Raw genomic sequence first — 21464 nt, 5'->3', positions numbered from 1 at the left:
TCGTTTGCTAGCGTTTGTAGTCCCGCAAAGTACTTCAGCCTCAACTGTTTAAAAGTCTCTAGCTATCTTGGCTTTTGTGATTTTCTTTCACAAGATATTTTCCATCTGTAACTTCAAACGGTTTACAGGGAAAACCCAGAAGTTTGACGGGGTGTATGTTCGTGAGATAAAAGAGGCTTGAGGTTTAAGGCAGTTTTCAGAATTAATACTCCTTCATGTTCATGGTTCAAATTCAGAAACTCTCTGAAAGTGTTACTTTTCATAAGTGACATGACAGAATTTGGTATTACAAATACTATAAATAAAAAATATACAAATTTTTAATTGATTCAATCTTTTATTGACATTTCATTTCCTTTCACATAAACTTTACGCTCCACAGAACTTTTTTAAAATCATCAAAGTTGACTTTTAAACTACAGTGATTTTAATTGACAGAGAGTGACAGTAAAGAGCGACACGTTGAACTGTTTATTATTGAGTTTTTTTCCACCTTCCAAACCTCAGAATAAAACCACAGTGTGAAATTTAACAAATAGCGGTCTGAATGAGAAGCATGCAATTTATTCAAGCACGTCGCGTTTTAACTACAAAGACAATGTGCAGAGGAAGCGACTGCAGGAAATTGCATACCAGTGATTTCTTTTAAGGAGTTTGTTTTATTTAGTTTTGCACAGCTGAATATTTTAGATTGCTTTAATAAAGCCACACTGCCTGAAAAAAACTATACCCTCAATTTTTAGATGGATAAAGATACATGCAAAGAAACATGGCGTTTTATGTGCTATTTATTGCTTTATCGTGGTACAGCACAGAGGCGATAAGGTTTGGGGGCCCGAGCTATTCCCAACTTGAACTCCAGACTGGGCTGCTCTCCAGCAGGTGCAGTGAATGAAAATCTCTGGAGGAGGGAGGTAAAGAACAGGAATAACTCCATCCTGGCCAGCTGTTCCCCAAGACACACACGCTTACCTAAGAATACACCAGAAGTTGAGTGAGGTTTCATTCACAAGGACATTTACCTTAATTCACAGATTATTTTTGTAATTCTGGAAAAACAAACCTATCTTAAAAAACCTTTTTTCACACGTGAAGTTCGTAAAATGTTAGGAAAAACATTTTATGACACTGGCTAAACTTGCCCTATCTCATGTGTAGCACACAACAGGAAATGTGCTTTGGACACATTACTGGAAATACTCTTGATTTTGATGACCGTGTTGCCTTGTTAGAGAATGCCAGCACATAAAATGCACACTTTTTGTAATAGGGACTTGGCAGGTTAAAGTTTAATGCTATGAAATTTGCGTACGCACTTGCACATTAATCAAGAAAGGTCTTGAACGGATCAAGACTGGAGTCTTTGTAGGAAAACTGATGTTTTGCTTCACATCTGAACCCTTTCTGGTGTCCCGTGAAGCTATAACATTTTATAGTACCCTATAAAACACGTACCCCTAAAAAACATGTAAATGTGTTACAGGATCCCAACTGTCAAACAGACAAAAAAACCAAACTAAACCAGCAATAAACAACTTCAATCAAAAAGAAAGAACAATACAGTATCCACATCTGAACCAAAGAGTAAAACAGTGAAATGTGGATTATTAAACATTATCTCTCTCTCTTCCAAGTCTCTGTTAGTACATGACTTAATAATTGATCAACAAATCGACTTACAGAAACCTGGTTGCAGCAGGATGATTATGTTAGTTTAAATGAATCATCACCCCCGAGTCATTCTAACTACCAGAAATCTCGAAGCACAGGCCGAGGGGGCGGTGTGGCAGCAATTTTTCACACCAGCCTATTAATCAACCAAAGACCAAGACAGACTTTTAATTCATTTGAAAGCCTGATGCTTAGCCTTGTCCACCCCAGCTGTAAAACTCAGAAACCAGTCTTACTTGTTATCATCTATTGTCCACCTGGGCCTTACACTGATTTAGTGCTCAGCTCAGATAAAATAATTATTGTGGGTGATTTTAACATTCATGTAGATGCTAAAAATGACAGCCTCAACATGGCATTTAATCTGTTATTAGACTCAATTGGCTTCTCTCAAAATGTAAAAGAACCCACCCACCACTTTAATCACACTCTAGATCTTGTTTTAACATATGGCATAGAAACTGAACATTTAACAGTGTTTCCTGAAAACCCTCTGCTGTCTGATCATTTCCTGATAACATTTACATTTACAATAATTGATTACACAGCAGTGGGGCGTAGACTTCATCACAGTAGATGTCTTTCTGAAAGCGCTGTAACTAAGTTTAAGAATATAATCCACCCACTGTTATCATCTTCAATGCCCTGTACCAACAAAAAGCAGAGCAGCTACCTGAACGCTACTCCAACAGAGGTTGGTCATCTTGTTAATAATTTTACCTCCTCACTACGTACGACTCTGGATACTGTAGCTCCTGTGAAAACTAAGGTCTCAAATCAGAAGTATTTGACTCCGTGGTATAATTCTCAAACATGTAGCCTAAAGCAGATAACTCGTAAGCTGGAGAGGAAATGGCGTGTCACAAATTTAGAAGATCATCATTTAGCCTGGAGAAATAGTTTGTTGCTTTATAAGAAAGCCCTCCGCAAAGCCAGAACATCTTACTATTCATCACTGATTGAAAAAATAAGAACAACCCCAGGTTTCTCTTCAGCACTGTAGCCAGGCTGACAAAAAGTCAAAGCTCTACTGAGCCAACAATCCCTTTAACGTTAACTAGTAATAACTTCATGAACTTCTTCACAAATAAAATTTTACTCATTAGAGAAAAAATTACCCATAACCATCTCACAAATGTAATATCGTCTACAGCTACCTTTAGTACCATTGATATTCATTTAGACTCTTTTTCTCCAATTGATCTTTCTGAGTTAACTTCAATAATTACTTCCTCCAAACCATCAACGTGTCTTTTGGACCCCATTCCTACAAAACTGCTCAAAGAAGTCCTGCCATTAATTAATGCTTCAATCTTAATTGAAGCATCTTAATCTTAATCCTTGATGTAAATATGTAAAAATTGTGTATGTTTCTGTGTCTTGTGTAGTTTGTTTGTATATGTGTCTTTCTTGCTGCTGTTACACCCAAATTTCCCCTTGTGGGACAATTAAAGGATTCTTCTTCTTCTTCTTAAATATGATCAACCTATCTCTAATAATTGGCTATGTACCACAGGCCTTCAAGGTGGCTGTAGTTAAACCTTTACTTAAAAAGCCATCTCTAGACCCAGCTGTCTTAGCTAATTATAGGCCAATCTCCAACCTTCCTTTCATATCAAAAATCCTTGAAAGAGTAGTTGTCAAACAGCTAACAGATCATCTGCAGAGGAATGGCTTATTTGAAGAGTTTCAGTCAGGTTTCAGAGCTCATCACAGCACAGAAACAGCTTTAGTGAAGGTTACAAATGATCTTCTTTTGGCCTCTGACAGTGGACTCATCTCTGTGCTTGTCCTGCTAGACCTCAGTGCTGCGTTCGATACTGTTGACCATAATATCCTATTAGAGCGATTAGAACATGCTGTAGGTATTACAGGTACTGCACTGCAGTGGTTTGTATCATATCTATCTAATAGACTCTAATTTGTTCATGTAAATGGAGAGTCTTCTTCACACACTAAGGTCAATTATGGAGTTCCACAGGGTTCAGTGCTAGGACCAATTCTATTTACATTATACATGCTTCCCTTAGGCAGCATCATTAGAAGACATAGCATAAATTTTCACTGCTATGCAGATGACACCCAGCTCTATCTGTCCATGAAGCCAGATAAGACACACCAATTTGTTAAACTGCAGGAATGTCTTAAAGACATAAAGACCTGGATGGCCGCTAACTTTCTGCTTCGTAATTCAGATAAAACTGAGGTTATTTTACTCGGCCCTGAAAATCTTAGAAATATGGTATCTAACCAGATTCTTACTCTGGATGGCATTACCTTGGCCTCCAGTAATACTGTGAGGAACCTTGGAGTCATTTTTGACCAAGACATGTCCTTCAAAGCACATATTAAACAAATATGTAAGACTGCTTTCTTCCATTTGTGCAACATCTCTAAAATTAGAAATATCCTGTCTCAGAGTGACGCTGAAAAACTAGTTCATGCATTTATTACTTCCATGCTGGACTACTGTAATTCATTATTATCAGGATGTCCTAAAAACTCCCTGAAAAGCCTTCAGCTGATCCAAAATGCTGCAGCAAGAGTCCTGACAGGGACTAGAAAGAGAGAGCATATTTCTCCTGTTTTGGCTTCCCTTCATTGGCTTCCTGTTAAATCCAGAATTGAATTCAAAATCCTGCTCCTCACATACAAGGTCTTAAATAATCAGGCTCCATCTTATCTTAATGACCTTGTAGTACCATATCACCCCATTAGAGTACTTCGCTCTAGCACTGCAGGCTTACTTGCTGTTCCTAGAGTATTTAAAAGTAGAATGGGAGGGAGAGCCTTCAGTTTTCAGGCCCCTCTTCTGTGGAACCAGCTTCCAGTTTGGATTTGGGAGACAGACACTATCTCTACTTTCAAGATTAGGCTTAAAACTTTCCTTTTTGCTAAAACATATAGTTAGGGCTGGATCAGGTGACCCTGAATCCTCCCTTAGTTATGCTGCAATAGGCATAGGCTGCTGGGGGATTCTCCTGATGCAGTGAGATTTTCCTTTTCAGCCACCTTTTTCACTCACTATGTGTTAATAGACCTCTCTGCATTGAATTGTACTTGTTATTAATCTCTGTCTCTCTTCCACAGCATGTCTCCACACTGTCTTCCTTCTCTCACCCCAACCGGCCGCAGCAGATGGCCCCGCCCCTCCCTGAGCCTGGTTCTGCTGGAGGTTTCTTCCTGTTAAAAGGGAGTTTTTCCTTCCCAAAGTGCTTGCTCATAGGGGGTCATTTGATTGTTGGGTTTTTCTCTGTATGTATTATTGCACGCTCTACCTTACAATATAAAGTTCCTTGAGGCAACAGTTGTTGTGATTTGGCGCTATATAAAGAAAATTGAATTGAATATGTTGTGTAACTACTGACTAACCTGCAGCAAAAGGCATAAAGGCTTCTCTCTTCTTGAATTTACCATCCTGGTCCAGAAAATGTTGGGGGTCGAAGGTGTGTGGAGTTTCCCACATCGATTCATCACACAGGACTGAGTGCAGTAAAGTTATGATTATGGTACCCTGAAAAAATACCAGGATTAAATAAATGATTATTTAAACAGTTATTTAATGTCTTTTTTACTATATTACTATAAAAATTGCAATTGTTAATTGTGTTCATTTGCTATTTGGTGGAAAATCAGCTGATGGAAGAAGCTAATTTCATATAACTAAAGTTAAATGGATTATTGTGTCACATTACACAATAATCCATCCATCCATCCATCCATCCATCCATCCATCCATCCATCCATCCATCCATCCATCCATAATCTCTACAGTCTGTCCTGGGTCTACCCTGAGGCCTCCCCCTGATAGGGCATGCCTGAGAAACATCACTCAGTAGGAATCCTACTACAGATTCTGCAGATGCCCAAACCACCTAAACTGGCTCCTTTTGACAGGGAGGAGTATTAATCTACTCTGAGCCCTCCTCAAATGTTGGAACTTGTCATCCTGTGCTACAATAGAGTGACATCCCATCCTTAATCCATAGAGTTTAATATGATGTTGGCCCAACCTTTGCAGCTATAACAGCTTCAACACTTCTCAGAAGACTTTCCAGAGGGCTTAAAAGTTTGTTCATGGGAATTATTGACCATTCTTCCACAAGCACATTTTTGAGGTCAGACACTGATGTTGGACGAGAAGGCCTGGCCTGCCGTCTCTGCTCTAATTCATCCCAGAGGTTTTCTATCTATAGGTCAGACTGTGTCCAGGCCAGTCAAGTTCTTCCACACCAGACTTGCTCATCTGTGTCTTTATGGGCTTTGCTTTGTGCACTGGTGCACAGCCATGTTGGAACATGAAGGATCCATCCTCAGACTGTTCTCACAATTTTGGGAGCGTGAAATTGTCTAAAAATTCTTGGTGGGCTAAAGCATTAAGAGTTCCTTTGAATGGAACTAAGGGGCCGAGCTTAACTCCTGAAAAACAGCCCCACACTATAATCCCCCCCTCCACCAGACTTTACACTTGGCACAATGCTGGCACCGGACAAACTCAGAGAACACGTCTCCACTTCTTTGGACTCGAGTGGCAGCGTGCTTTATGCAGCGTGCGTCTGTTGGGTCTCCTTCGCTCTTGGTGATGTCAGGATTGCAGCTGCAGCTGGTTGGCCATAAAAATCTATTCTGTCAAGTTCTCTATCCACTGCTCTTGAGCTAATCTGAAAGCCACGTGAAGTTTGGAGGTCTGTAGTGATTGATTGTTTGACTGTGCAGAAATTTGGTGACCTCTGTGCTCTATGCATTTCAGCATCCGCTGACCCCCAATCTGTGATCGTGGCTGTGTTGCTGAAGATTTAGTAATGGGGAAACTTCATGACTGGACATTTTACACAAGTGGCATCCTATCGCGGTACCACACTGGAATTCACAGAGCTCCTGAGAGTTCGCAGTCTTTCACAAATGTTTGTAGAAGAGGTCTGCATGCCTAGGTGCTTGATTTTATACACCTGTGGCCGTGGAAGTGCCTGGAAGACCTTGCTTTAGTGATCTGGATGAGTAAGGGAATACTTCTGGCAATATAATATATTTATGTCTGTGAAGGTTGTCAGTCATCCAGGTCGTGGTAAGGCGCTTGGAAAGAAAAGAGACTAGACTTCTCTAAGTTTCTAGAAGGGTCCTGCAACACCAGGCAGAAAACGTACCCTTCAAGAAAGAAAAGAAAGGAAAGGAACACACACAGATCTAACGAAAGCTCTTAAAGCATGTGGTTATCAAATCAGCAAAGTAAAAAAGTTCAGACATCAACTAGAGAGAAACAGAAGGAAAACAGAACAGCATTGTCAGCATTGTCATCCCTTATCATCCCTTTATCAGAGAAACTCAGGTGAGTCTTCTCCAAGCACGTCAGCCCAGTGTACCTCAGACCTTTGGCTCATGTGATTAGGCAGATGATCAATAGTGGGCCAGTGACCCTCTTAAGGGACACTCCTAATAGGACTTAAATGTGGGACTCTCCACCAATTGGTCTTAGAACTGAAGAAGCTTCTCAGACGAGAGGTGAAACATCTTCAAGAAACTTAAAGAAGTTCCTGAGATAATGTATTTATATATTTATACGCCTCTAGAGTTGGAGTATAATGGAGGATTTCTAGTATTTTAAGTGAAATACCCAAATTCCCAGCACGTTTTCAGTTTTGATTATTATCATTACATTTAAACTGTCTAAAAACATTCTTAATTATCTGATAAAAGGATAGGTCATTTCAAAAACTGACAAAAGTCTCACTTGGGAAACAACATATGGACTGTATACCTTTGGGACTGCGTAGTTATTCAGTGTGGTGTCTTTGCTTGTCATGTGAGCCAAATTGAGGGGGATGATGTTGGCCATTCTCTGAATCTCATGAATGACAGCATCAGTATAGGGCATTTTTTCTCTGTCACTCATAGAGGGCTGTCTGGATGAACCAACCACAGCATCTATCTCAGCCTGGACTCTCTCTGCACAATGAAAACAGGAAACAATGTGAGTCTGTGTGCAGCATAGATGACTTACAGGGAAAATTACACATCCTACACCCATCCTCTCACAATACATATGACCTCTTAGAGACCCCTGAGAATATAAAGAGATGGCAAATTGATTAGAAAATATGTAGCAAAGGTTCATGTGATTTATAAACACACCTTGTATGTCAGGGTAGTAGATCATGTAAAGCAGCCCCCAGCGTAAAGTAGTGGTAGTAGTTTCAGTTCCAGCACCAAAAAGATCCAGAGTGCAAAAACACAGATTTTCTAAATCAAAACCAGATTCTTTGTTCTCTTTCTATAAGTTTGAGAGAGGAGCAAAAATGTGTTACATGGTAACAAATCACACATTTTATTAGAAATGTAGACAACAGAGAAAGGGCACTTCACTCACCTCTCCCATTTCTATGAGAAAGGCATCAATGTAATCTCTTGGTGATGAAGGGTCAATATTTTCTTTGTGTTCATTGATCTTGACCTTTACAAACTCAATTAACTGTTGAACCAGAAATAATATTTCCTTGTGAGATCCAGGAATCCACTTCATCAGCCAGGGAATTGTGTTGTACATCTACAGAGTTCAAAGACAGTTTCAGGTACACCTGTTGACTACTGGCTTTTACACCGGATAACTCAAGAACTACAGATATTTGGAAACCCCTACTATACTTCAAATGTCATGAAATATTAGACCCCAAAACACAAGGACATGTAAACAAGAGCTGAGTTTGTTTTTCTTTTCTCTTAAGAAGTGAAGATATAAATTTCTTGACCTCCTTTCAGATTCCCCACACTAGTCCTCCCTCCAGTCACCTCCAGCAGTCACAGGAGATTTTTATTTTTTCTTTATTTTTAATGAAGCCTTTATTTGTCACTTGCAGTTGCCTGCACTGAAATTGAACCCCTTTCAACCATACATACATTAAACAAACATCACATTGGGGAGACAGGTCAGAACAGGTAGCGTAAAGAAAAATAATGAAATGCACAACACAAAAGGGCAGTGGAGGAGAAAAAGGAGAACTCTACTGAGACTGAGCTCCTGATAGGGGATCAGTATGAGAACAGAAAACAAAAACTCCTCAGCACAGAAGCACATGAATCTTCACACCGTAAGACCATGAAAACACGTGACAAGCAACAGGGGTGGGTGAGTAGGGTTAGAGTAAGCCAATGTAGATGGTGGCCCCTCCCTGGGCCTGGTTCTTTCTGAGATTTCTTTCTTTAAAAAGGGAGTTTTTCCTTCCCACTGTCACCAAGTTCTTGCTCATAGGGGATCATCTGACTGTTGGGGTTTTCTCTGTATTATTGTAGGGGTCTTTACCTCACAACATAAAGCACCTGGAGCCGACTGTTGATTTAGTGTTGTAAATAAAGCTGAATTTAATTGCCTAATCCAACTAAACATAAAGTAGTTAGAACTTCCCCTTAACTAGAACCAACAGTTCCAAGTCATACTGAAATTTTTGCATTGGAAATAAAGCTACTGTTGGCTGCTTGTTGACTGATTTAGCAGATTTTTAAGTCCGATGTCTTTATTAACATAAAATAATCTTTTGCTTGTTTGGTGACTGTGTAAACTTTTACACTATGGATCCTACAATTGCAGCAAAAATACAACTGGTTAAGTTTAACAATATCAGCAACACAGACAATTTTAGTGCCTGATCAGTACTTTTACCTTTGATTCATAAAATAGATTTTAAACAATAATATTTGTGTACATTTACATGACTCATAGTTTGAATACGCGCCTTTTAGTTTTAGTAGTCTAACATTGCTGTATTCATTTTCAATAAAATTTCTTCAACAATGTTTCAAATTAAACACATTTTAGTTACAGAAGAAAATCCAGTTATGAATAAAATTATTGGATGTATTCTCACCTGTACTGACAAAGTTCCCTGTAAATGCATAATCTTGTTGAATTTCTGGAGAATAGACTGAAACTCCTTGTCAGTGTAGTCGAATCGATTCCCAAACACCAAACAGCAGATGATGTTGGACACAGCGTTGTTTATCAGTGACTGGGCATTAAAGGGCTTTCCTGTAAAATACAGACAAAAGACTGAGGAACCCTTGCAACATGCCATAATAATAAAGAAAATTGGGACCCAAAACATCACAAACAAAACATCAAATATGATGAGTCACTGGACAAGTTACATGTTACATGAATCACATGTAACAGGTTTCATGATACCTAAGTACACAATGTATGTAGCTGTTGGTGCATGCTTGTGTCTTCAAAGTTGGAGGTAGTGTGAGTTAATTTTTTGTGCCTTGCTTATCTGCAAAAGCCTCTATGAGATACTGGCACTCCTGCTGGATGGATAAGTCCAGGGTCTTCTTGCCCAGACCAAAGTTTCTGAGAGTGTGAAGAGCAAATCTCCTCTGTTGCTTCCACAGATAACCATTTGACATCACAAGACCTTTTAGGAACATACAAAAACATTAACTCCAAAATGGTGTAAATGGAGTCTGATGTTGCTCAACTTCAAATATGAAAACACAACCAACTCCACCTTTGTTTTCTGTTAGTTCAAATATGGGTATTACAGGACGATCAATTAGGTCTTCTCCTTTTTGTACCAAGGCCTCTTTCACAGACTCGTAGCCATTCACGACCACAATTCTTCCACCAAACAGTCGCAGGCTGAAAACGTTTCCATACTTCCCTGCAAACTGAACACAGGCATTGACATTGTGGTTCACCACTGAGTGCACATATTTTTTAAGAAGTCACTGCCATGTGATGGCCCATTTCATTTTAAATTACTTAATCAACAATATAAAATTAATAGCATGTATCAATATTGTCCCCCCAAACCCCGACCTCCAGTAAAGAGAACAAAGGGGAATCTGGAATAGAGTTCAGTTTGGTTATCTTGCATTTAAGTTAATAATTTACTATTTACCTGACATGTATAGGACTTTTTTTAAAAAAAACTCACATTTACTGATTTACTTAAATCAATATCAAAAAGTGCAGTGCGATATCTCTGACTGTTGTTTAAGCCTCTGACCCTTTATTTTCGACTACACAGCAATAAAGATATTTCTATACCTCTGCGAACTGCAAGTGAAGCCTGGCAGGTTGAATACGCCAAAGATCACCAATGAAAGCAAGAGCCCATGGTCCAGGAGGAAAGTTTTTTGGCACTCTGTTCTTCAAAAAATCAGTCAGCAGCAGGAAAACACACAGAAATAGTAAAATGCTCCTGCCGTCAATCCACTCCAGTCCGAGTACGCTGTATATTGTCTCCATAGCTTTACTCTGTTATGAAGAAGTAACCCAGTGTGTTCTCTTTGACCCACTGGAAACAAAGTGCAATCAGCTACGGGGGGAGAATATTATATTATCCAATGCCCCAGAGTACACAACCCTGCCCAAAGTCCAAAAAAAAAAGAAAGAAAAAAAAAAGAGCCCTGACTACACTCCTAGGTGTTAGAATCAAGGTTTTAGTTTGTTTTTCTCCTCTAAGTTCAGTGAAACATCTAGTTCTGTGACTCAAATTAGCAGAACTGTGGTTTGTCATACAGTGTCCGGATGTCTATGCCCATTATCCTTTCTTTTTAAAATACAAAAACCCAACCAGGGAGATAAATAATGAAGTCAGTAAAATTAATATTTCTTGCAGTGATGATGCCTTCCCTTGGAGGTTGTCTTTGATTAAATGGGAGTGCTCTTGCCCCATCATAGTAGCCACATATGGCCAGATTACAGTCCAGGTTAATGAACACACCATACTCTTTGGATAAGCCAAATATATCTCGACTGGACCACAACATGTGTGACACTGACACTTTTGCAATACCACATTTGTCACACATGGGGGAGACAGTGCCAAATGTTTTGTTAAGTCTTGGACTAATGGAGCTTATGCAAGACTTTATTCAATCAACCTGGAATTGACAAAAAAACCTTTGAATACTAGACAGGCTCTCTTCTGAAAGTTCATCTGAAATCACACATCAGTTAATTGGTGAAGGCTTCACTAACATGGTTGTGCTAACTGGGATAGCGAAAACTGGGAAGCTAAATGTTTGGGAGTTGGTGGCATTGAGAATAGGTCATAAAAAGCATGACATAAAAAAGAGCATGAATTCGGGAACGGAGCCCCATCACAAAATATCCGATTTGGAGATAGTGATAGAAATATGACTGATGAAAATGCAAATTATTAATCCAATTTTTCTTTTTTTCTTTTTTAAATGACACCGGTGGAAAAATGGATAAGCTAAGAAAGAGTCATAAAGAGTTTGGGTTTCCAGGGAGTTTTAAGAACAAGGAACGTGAACAGCAGAAAGGTCAGAAATGTAGCCCCAAATCATCTATGAGTGGCATAAATTCACTTTTACTACTGCTGACAGCACGCTGAATGATTTGATACATTCCAGGCGATAGGGGACAAACACTGTTGGTTCAGACAAGCAGATCATCAGCTCAGCATACAAATTCACAAGACTTTGCATTCTTTCAGATTTTTACACCATGAATTTCTGAGTGACTTCTGTTAACCTATGTAGTGCAGTTTTTGTGTGGACAACTTTGTGGTCACAACACCCATGAAAGTACACTGACGGCTTGCGTTAAACCTCTGACGACAAAATTTACAATGCTCAGACCCAAGCAGACACGTGGATGCTCGTGATGTGAAAGTACAATACTGGTATGAATGTGAATGCGCATCTTTTTCTGTGTCAGGTCTGATGCCACAAAAGATAGCGGCATGAGAAACATTTAGCTACCACAGACCACACAGCTGTTCAGGGTGTGGTACATGATCTGGGTCACTAGTTGCATAACTTAGCAGAAATCACACAAACAGGCAATGATGCATGTCTGGCAAAGGTCTAGGATTTAAAAGGTCCCTTTTCTTAACTGATGCTTGCATACTAGCCTTTGTGATAATAATTAAGTCTTCCGTGCAATAAGCCGGGAAGGGATTCTCCTATAGACCCACGATGGACAAACTAGGGAGGCTGCCACCTTAAAAGGTACCAAAATAAGACATGCACAGATCAAAAAGGAGTGCTTGGCTGTGGTTTAGGCATATAGAAAGGTCCCAAAATAACTTCAGCCTGTACATTTTCATTACCCAAATAGACCACAAGCCATTGTTTCCACACTTGAAAGGATACTGTTGCAATGTCTGTGAAGGTTCTCAGTCATCCAGGTCATCGTAGTCAAAGGAGTTTGCAAAGAAAAGCGTCTGGACTTCTTTAAGTTGCTTGAAGACGTTTCACCTCTCATCCGAGAAGCTTCTTCAGTTCTAAGGTCAAATGGCCGAGAGTCCCAGATTTAAACCCAGTGGGAGTATCCCCCAATGAGGACAAAGGACCCCTGGTGATCCTCTAATCACATGCGCCAAGGTGTGGCGGGTGTGGGACCTAATCCGCCAGGGTTTCGGGTGAGCCATTGTGAAACCTGGCCCCACCTTGTCATGTGAATTCCTGAGGTCAGATGGCCCAGGATGTGAGTGGGCGTTAAGGCCTTAACGCCCACTCACAGGTCAGATGGCCCAGGATGTGAGTGGGCGTTAAGGCCTTAACGCCCACTCACATCCTGGGCCATCTGACCTCAGGAATTCACATGACAAGGTGGGGCCAGGTTTCACAATGGGCTCACCCGAAACCCTGGCGGATTAGGTCCCACACCCGCCACACCTGGCGCATGTGATTAGAGGATCACCAGGGGTCCTTTGTCCCTCATTGGGGGATACTCCCACTGGGTTTAAATCTGGGACTCTCGCCATTTGACCTTAGAACTGAAGAAGCTTCTCGGATGAGAGGTGAAACGTCTTCAAGCAACTTAAAGAAGTCCAGACGCTTTTCTTTGCAAACTCCTTTGAATACTGTTGCAATGGCTTTTTGTTAATGAGAATAGGAAATTTCAATGCACAGGCAAAGTATGTCTTTGAAAACTGCTTGAATTTGCTGACACACTCTCAAGGCACCCTTCAGCAATGCAGAGACCTTTAGATAATGGAAACTGTCAGATGACACACATCATATAGTCGATACTGGAAAAGGTTAGAGACCACAAAAAAACGATGAACCCTAAATGACGCTGAGCTGCATGAATCGAGTCATACTATGAAGTCAGATATTCTCTATTATCATGCTGCAACTTGATCCTCAAAGAGTGGAACTACTACATCAGATTCACATGGGCATTTTATAGTGTTGTAACTGTGTTGTTGCCAGGTAATGGCTGAGGAATACAAAACTGTATTGGACAATACACACATTGAGAAATGTCAAGGACACCTCAAACTGATAGCAGTGTGAACTTTAATAGAAAACAGACTGAATAGGAAGGATTAGGTCAATCAAAACTGGATTTAGTGAAAGATGAATATATATTACTCACGCACACATTTTCAAGTCAGGCCATGTTTATTTCTTCAGCACATTTAAAACCAAGCTTCACAGTGAGGGCACATAGATTATCACTCAACAATGAATCATTAAAAAGTGTGTAGTATAATGTCTGAATTTTATACAGTTTGTATACAGTATATATGTAATTGCAGTATATATGTATGTAATTTCTAAAGGTTTTATTAAACAGCATTATGGCTCATAACATAATACAAATAGATAATGATGAAAAAGAAACTGCTTGACATTATAAAATGTAATGAATGACAAATGTACACTGTAAGAAATAGATGTGTTTAGCTTATACTTGATGATTTAACGTGCTGCGGCACAGAGGCAGTAAGGTTTGGGACAACGAGTGGTTCCCAGTCTGAACTCCAGACTGGGCTGCTCTCCAGCAGGTGCCGAGAATGAAAACCTCTGAAGGAGGGAGGTAAAGAACAGGAATAATTCCATTCGGGCAAGCTGCTCCCCGAGACACACACGTTTGCCTGATAATACACAATAAGAGTTTTAGTCACTATGCTTTCATCTCTCAGATTATTACTACAGCTCTGAAACGCACAAAAGAGACACCGATCCCCTGCAAACTCAGTGATGTAAGAAATTGTTTGTAGATATAAGTCGGTGCTCACAAACAGTTAACCGCAAGCAGAAACATGTAACACTTCTTTTACCATAGCTTGCTCAAACACTTCTCTTGTTGTTTGCCTACATATTCATTAACAGAATAAGTTCACTGAGATAAACTACCCTCCTGACATACCTGCAGAAAAAGGCAAAAAGGCTTCTCTCTTCCTAAAGTTACCATCCTGATCCAAAAAGTGTTGAGGGTTGAAGGAATGTGGAGTTTCCCACATTGACTCATCATTGAGTACAGAGTGCAATAAAGGCAGGATCGTGGTGCCCTGAAGAAACAGGTAAGTTAATTTGTGTTTGTTGAAAAATTATCTCAGCATTTAAGAACAAAATAATTTAACAGGTTAGATGGAAAATCAGCTGGTAGAGAAACAAATTACCATGACATGTGTTGAGCAATTATTATTTTGATATTCCAAAAGAGCTACTAAATGGGTTGTATCGTATTATGAATTGTAAAACACTTGTTAATTAACAACAGATGCACCAAAATGCAGTCATTGTTTTTTGTTTAACCATTATCCCACTGCAAGTAATTAAGATATTTTCATCATAAATATTGCACAAAAAACAGTCTTTCTGAGTTTATCTATGCTTTAAAGTGACTGAAAAAAGAACATTGTTGAATTTAATAAGTTATGCAGTAGCTATATGACCAGAAATCTGATTTGAAAAGTGATAAGCAAAAGGCTTTGGTGAAATAATTCTTAGCATGTGGATTGTGTACCTTTGGGATTGTGTACTTATCCAATATTGTGTCCTTATTTGTCATGTGTGTGAAACCCAGTGGGAGGATGTTGCCCATTCTCTGGATCTCATGAATAACCGCATCGGTATAAGGCATGTTTTCTCTGTCACTCATAGAGGGCTGTCTGGATGAACCAATCACAGCATCGATCTCAGCCTGGACCTTTTCTGTACACAGTTAATAATGTGAGTCTACGTCAAGATTTTTAAAGTTGAGAAAACAATTCAAATCTAAGTAAATATATAAAATAGACTTGAGAGAAACCCAATCCAGAGACATAATTAAACAGAAATACACATTACAGTGTCACATCAGAAACAATCAATTTTTATATAAATGGCTGACCTATAACAGACCGTTGCAATTATAAAGGTGAGATACTTACAGAATATGTAGTCATAGTGACTATTACTCAGACACAAACCTTGTATGACAGGATAGTGGATCATATATAGAAGGCCCCAGTATAAAGTAGTGGTAGTAGATTCAGTTCCAGCACCAAACAGGTCCAGAGTGCAAGAATACAAACTACCGAGATCAAAACTTGAATCATTGCCCTCATTCTGTTAGAGGCAAAGATGAAAAAAAATCTAATAACATTTCATTAAAAATGTAAAAAGAACAAACACAGCAGAGATGCAGGACAACACTCACCTTTGCCATTTCTATGAGAAAGGAGTCGATGTAGTCTCTCGGAGATGATGGGTTAAATTCTTCTTTGTGTTCACTGATCCTGTTTTCTATGAAATTATTTATATTCTTGATCAGAGTAAATGTTTTCTGATGAGGTCCGGGCACCCACTTCATCAGCCAGGGCATTGCGTTGTACATCTACAGCGCAGGAGGACAGTCACTAACTTGTCAGACAGCGTGGATATATCTATGACATTTCTATTTAGTTAATAAAAATGTACTAAATTAATTAGCTTTCAAAGAGAGATCCACATTACTGTATGTCCCTATGTGAAAAAGTAAAGAACTCTCTTTGAATTGACTATGATTAATCACATTTTTTTGTAAAGACCTTTTAAATCACTTAAATAGAACCTGTCTGACAAAGTAAAGCAGGCTAAAAGTGTCACGACCTGCGGGATCGGCAAGGCGCTGATCAGCATCTCTCCACTCCTAGCCCCCTTCTCTCCTCTTTTTCCTCTCTCTCTCCCCTTCTCTCCCCTGTTTTGCCGGGGCGGAACTCATGGCGGGTTCACGCCCTCGGTCCACGCCTTCCCGGATTGTACACACCCAGCTCAAGTTTCCCGTGCCTCTGTCGCAGAGACTTAACGTGTTCCTTTGTTCCTAGATTCCCCGGACCCGTTCCCGTGTTTCCCCGTGTGGAGTGTGGAAGGAGTGACAGGTCGCTAGCGGAGAGGAGAGAGGCTGTTTTGAGCGCGTGTGTGATTTCCCCGTTTTCCCTGGAGCCCTGGACCCCTGCCCCTCATGTCTTGTATATAGCACTAACCCCGCACTGTCTGTACATACACTTGGTGAAGATCTGTAATAAACAATCTCTGTTTGAACGCTACCCAGGAGTCCTGCGAGTGGATCCTCTAAGCAACCCGTGACAAAAAGATCTTAAAGCACCTGAGAATGGCTTATAAAGACATTTCTAAGTCGCTGGGACTCCACCAAAAATGATCAGAGCCTTTATCCACAAATGGAGAAAACTTGGAACAGTAGTGAACCTTCACAGGAGTGGTCAGCCTACACAAATGACATAAAGAGTGCACCATTGACTCATCCAGGAGGTCACAAAAGAACCCAGAAGAACACCTAAATAACTGCATGGGGGAATTTCACTGTCAAAACCACTGCTGCCCAAAAAGAACACAAAAGGCTTGTTTCACATTTGCCAACATCTTGATGATCTTGAAGACTTTTAGAAAAATATATATTGATGAGACAACATATGGCATAAAGCTAACACAGTATTTCCTAAAAGAACATCATACTAATAGTCAAACTTGATTAAAAAACAAAAACAAAAAAACCGGACTCAAGTATGATTTAGATGCTTTAAATCAGTTGTCTCTATGTATGATTGACAAATATACAAATCACTGGGACACAGAACAATTCAGGAAGGGAACAATTCAAGGAGAGCCTTTTATAATAATGTGATTCAAATAAATATGACACATGCATTTGCATAAATCTTTTTAATTAGATTACTGAATCCTGGTTTAAAGAAGGCTCACCTGTGCCCACATGGTTACCTCCAAGTACAAAAGCTCATTGAGGTCCTGAAGAATAGACTGATGCTGCTCATCACTGTACTCAAATCGATTTGAAAACACCAAACAGCAGATGATGTTTGACACAGCGTTGTTTAGCAATGGCTGTGCATTAAAAGGCTTTCCTGTAAATAAAAATAAAGTGTGGATGAGACAGAAAACGGACTCCATGTCCAAAGAGAAGACAAACTTGCTTGATATTTACCAAAAATTATAACAATAAGAAATTTATAAATTATAAAATTATAAGAAAAAAATGAGCAATTTTCTATTTTATATGTTTAGCAGAAAATTAGATCATGTCATAAGCAATTATCCAACATTTAAAATGCAAAAATTATCATCAAACAGTGTGATTTTTTTAATGCCTTGCTGGTCTGCAAAAGCCTCTGTGAGATACTGGCACTCCTGCTGGATGAATTCTGCCAACGTCGTCTTGCCCAGACCAAAGTTTCTGAGTGTCTGAAGAGTAAACGTCCTCCGCTGCTTCCATGGATAACCACTGGAAGCTACAATACCTTTGAAAAAACATATACAAACAAAAATATTTCAACTGGAAGAGGAACTAGGCATGTTGATCACCATCGTCACGCTAATAAATCTAACTTGGTGCCCATCTGATACTCCAATATTAAGTGTGTAATTAAAAGAAATTAAATCACCTTTATGTCCAAATACATCGTCAATCAATGGTATTATGGGACGATCTGCAAAGTCTTCCCCTCGTTGGACCAGGGCTTCCTTTACAGACTTGTAGCCATTAATGATCACAACTCTATGACCAAAGAGTTGAAGGCTGAAAATGTTTCCATATTTCTCTGAAAACTGAATCGACAGTAGATTTAGCTTGTTATTCAACACTTGCATATTTTAGGATCATTTAAAAAGAAGTAACTTTTCTGATACAGTTGACTTTTCCATTTTTATTCGCTTCACTGAACTGTTTCATTTAATAATGCAAAGAGAGACTTTTTTGAAGAGTGCAATAAAGGCAAATCAACAACACGTGACAGCAAGACAAAGAGCCGAACAGGAAGTAAGACTAAACCAAGACACGTGAGAATACCAACCTTCAAAGTAAAACAGGAAATAACTAAAAGAAAACTAAGACTGTAGCAACTGTGATAAGTGAGATATGTGATACCAGGGGTCCGTTCTTCGTACCTCGCTAAGTAAGTTAGCTGGATTTGATTGTTGACGATTTCGCGTGATCTTGGATCATTCGGTTCTCCGAAGCTCATCCGGGACTTGCTGTCATAGCAACAGATCCGTAAGTGTAAACCTGCTTGGGAGCAGGTTTACTTTATGTAAACAGGATTAGATCGCGGCCACTCAGGTATGTCCGCTTCATTTATACGAAAGCAACAGCGATATTTCTCCACTGTTTTTCCATAAATAAACATTATCAATGTAACTAAAGATAATGCAGTATTTGATTCTTTTATTGATTTCATACAGATACATACAGGTCATTTCCTAAAAAAAGGGAAATGTACTATTAATCATTCTATTTCATGTATTTGATTATTTCAGATGTAATTCATATTTTAGAGTAGTAATAGTAACACACTTCGTGTAATCAAGATGAGAGACCACGGCTATAAAAGCGAAGGTGGATTTGGGAAGTCTGTCGCAGCCATGTCCTGTCCGTTTGTACGCGAGCAACCCATTGCGGAAGGTGCAAGATTGATGAGGAGAGTTTCCAGAATTCAGCGGATATTGCGGGATAGACAGGATCCTTTAGCTCAGCGCGACAGTGTGCTCATAGAGAGATATTGATTTTCCCGTGAGGGTATTATTTATTTAACACACTCTCTCTCTCTCCCTCTCTCTCTCTCTCTCTCTCTATATATATATATGTATACACACACACATCTCCCAACTTACTGTGCATGCTTCAGTCACCCCTTGCATGGGAACAGGTAAAAGTGATGGAGTGTTATGTAAAACTACACACAAAAAACCCACAATGTCAATAAATGTCACAGTACAAAAAGCCGGGGTGTGACGAGGGGGTGCAGGACCACCACCTGTCTTTATTTGCTCTGCCCTTTTCTTGGTTGCTGTTATAAACAAACAAACAGATTATTTCAGGGTCTCTTTTCAAGAGACTAAAAGCAATATAAGTGATAAATATTACCATTCTGTAGAATATTCTTATATTTCACTTTTACTTGTTCCCATGTTCTAGTGGGTCCTGTTGTGGCTCTAATGTGAAAGAGGATATAATGTAATATAATATAATAAATTACTTACGAGTTTAATTTGTCAGCAACTTTCTGCCAGCCCTCTCTCCTTGCTTTTGCAGCCTTTGGAGTGTTCCCCTGCGTTTTAATTAAACTCTGAAACTCCTGAAATCCCTCAATCAAGAGTTCTTGCTCTGCTGCCGAAAAATACTGAGCGCGCTCCTTCGACATCTTCGCCGACCAATCAAAGGGTTGCCGATCAATGTTTCTACTATCGATGCGTAGCCCCCTTTAAGACACCCAGTGCACTCAGATTACTTCATCCAGCTATACTAATCGTCAACAACAGGTGTGTTCGGAGAACCGGATTAGCGAGCTCAAAGTTGGCGCGATGATTTGATCTTGGATGTAGTAAGCGAGGTACGAAGAACGGACCCCTGGAAAATTATGTCCTAAAAAATACAACAACCACAAAACAAGCAAATAAAAACAAAAACAAGAACTGAAAGCAGCTAATAAAGTAAAACAGAAATGCTTGCTTACAAATATTTAATGTCTCTTTACGGGACACTCGGCAGCAAAAAGTAGATGCTGAAAGGACAATAGCAGCGACTTGAAATACAGCTCACACTAAGCTTGTAGGCTGTTAGTTATGTTACCGAGTGTTGTAAAGTGTAATAAAAAAAAGATCTGCCCTATGTAACCCAATCTAAGTCTAAATGATTACCAATAAGCGGGTAGGCTATGACAGGGAGAAGACACGTGTGTCAGTTGCTCCTGCACCTGACTTGTGGAAATTGCAATAATCATCGAAGTAACACATCTTTTTCTTAAAAAGCAATACAGTGGTTGTCAAGAGCGCACTCTTTTCAGAAATGCCACCAAAAAAGACAAACCCGAAGCAAGTGGCGATTGAAGCGACCGACCTCAGCTGAAAAAGACGGGGCTAAAGCTAGCACGCCCGCTAGCTCTGCAAATGAGGAGTATACACAAGGCAATAAACAAGTGTTGTCTGCGATTGCTTCTGTGGACGCCAAGATAACTCAAATGAAGGCGGACATTTGTGATACTCTGCGAGGGGAAATTGCAGTGCTGAGGGCTGAAAATGATGAGGCCATTTCAGCTTTGAGAACCGTGATGGAAAACCACAATGCCCAGCTGAAAGATTTATCAGAATCGGCTACAAGCATGTCAAACACCGTGCTGAAATTAGAAGAAAAGGTTAAACAACTTTCTAGCAAAGTGGAACAACTGACTGAAAAATACATTTTCTATATGAATATATTCTTCTTCTTCTTCTTAACAACAACGATAATAATAATCGTTACTTTGTATCACACCTCTTCGAACTGCAGATGGAATCTGTTAGGTTGCAGGCGATGAAGATCACCAATAAAAGGGAGAGCCCACGGTCCGGGAGGAAAGTTTTTCGGCACTCGGTTCTTCAGAACATGAGCCAGCAGAAGAAAAAGACAGAGAAAAAATAAAATGCTCCTGCCGTCAACCCACTCGAAGCCGAGAGCGCTGTATAATGTCTCCATAGCTCCGCTCATTCGTGTCACTTTACTGTTTTAGCTTCGATTTCACCACTAAACATAATGGTGGATGATTATATAACCAAGTGGGTTCGTT

At 39.6% G+C, this 21464-nt stretch overlaps 2 protein-coding genes across 2 annotated transcripts; both read right to left on the bottom strand.

Annotated features, from left to right (window-relative positions):
* Positions 1-317: 317 nt before the first annotated feature.
* On the bottom strand, positions 318-10984 carry LOC116327896 (cytochrome P450 2J6-like). Its single transcript, XM_031749584.2, has 9 exons — positions 10709-10984; positions 10167-10326; positions 9924-10073; positions 9528-9688; positions 8036-8212; positions 7801-7939; positions 7427-7614; positions 5044-5185; positions 318-972 (listed from the first exon to the last, which is right to left on the bottom strand). Exons 1-9 carry the CDS (start codon positions 10907-10909, stop codon positions 797-799), a joined length of 1494 nt encoding a protein of 497 aa, XP_031605444.2. The 5' UTR covers positions 10910-10984; the 3' UTR covers positions 318-796.
* Positions 10985-14024: 3040 nt separating this feature from the next.
* LOC116327898 (cytochrome P450 2J2-like) lies at positions 14025-21464 on the bottom strand. Its single transcript, XM_039606959.1, has 9 exons — positions 21173-21464; positions 18309-18471; positions 18015-18164; positions 17611-17771; positions 16070-16246; positions 15840-15978; positions 15395-15582; positions 14795-14936; positions 14025-14519 (listed from the first exon to the last, which is right to left on the bottom strand). Exons 1-9 carry the CDS (start codon positions 21383-21385, stop codon positions 14344-14346), a joined length of 1509 nt encoding a protein of 502 aa, XP_039462893.1. The 5' UTR covers positions 21386-21464; the 3' UTR covers positions 14025-14343.

Source organism: Oreochromis aureus, linkage group 23 (assembly GCF_013358895.1).
Source record: "Oreochromis aureus strain Israel breed Guangdong linkage group 23, ZZ_aureus, whole genome shotgun sequence".
NCBI lineage: Eukaryota > Metazoa > Chordata > Actinopteri > Cichliformes > Cichlidae > Oreochromis > Oreochromis aureus.
The sequence above is the reverse complement of the archived record's forward strand: the minus strand, read 5'-3'. Positions and strand labels throughout refer to the sequence as shown.

Coding starts and splice junctions, on each gene's coding strand:
- LOC116327898 (XM_039606959.1), bottom strand. CDS start 21,385: ATGAGCGGAGCTATGGAGACATTATACAGCGCTCTCGGCTTCGAGTGG. Junction 16,247..17,610: donor AGGTAACCATGTGGGCACAG/GTGAGCCTTCTT, acceptor CCTGCGCTGTAG/ATGTACAACGCAATGCCCTG. Junction 14,520..14,794: donor CTTTTTGCCTTTTTCTGCAG/GTATGTCAGGAG, acceptor GTGTATTATCAG/GCAAACGTGTGTGTCTCGGG.
- LOC116327896 (XM_031749584.2), bottom strand. CDS start 10,909: ATGGAGACAATATACAGCGTACTCGGACTGGAGTGGATTGACGGCAGG. Junction 10,327..10,708: donor TTCACTTGCAGTTCGCAGAG/GTATAGAAATAT, acceptor GCCTGTGTTCAG/TTTGCAGGGAAGTATGGAAA. Junction 973..5,043: donor CTTTATGCCTTTTGCTGCAG/GTTAGTCAGTAG, acceptor GTGTATTCTTAG/GTAAGCGTGTGTGTCTTGGG.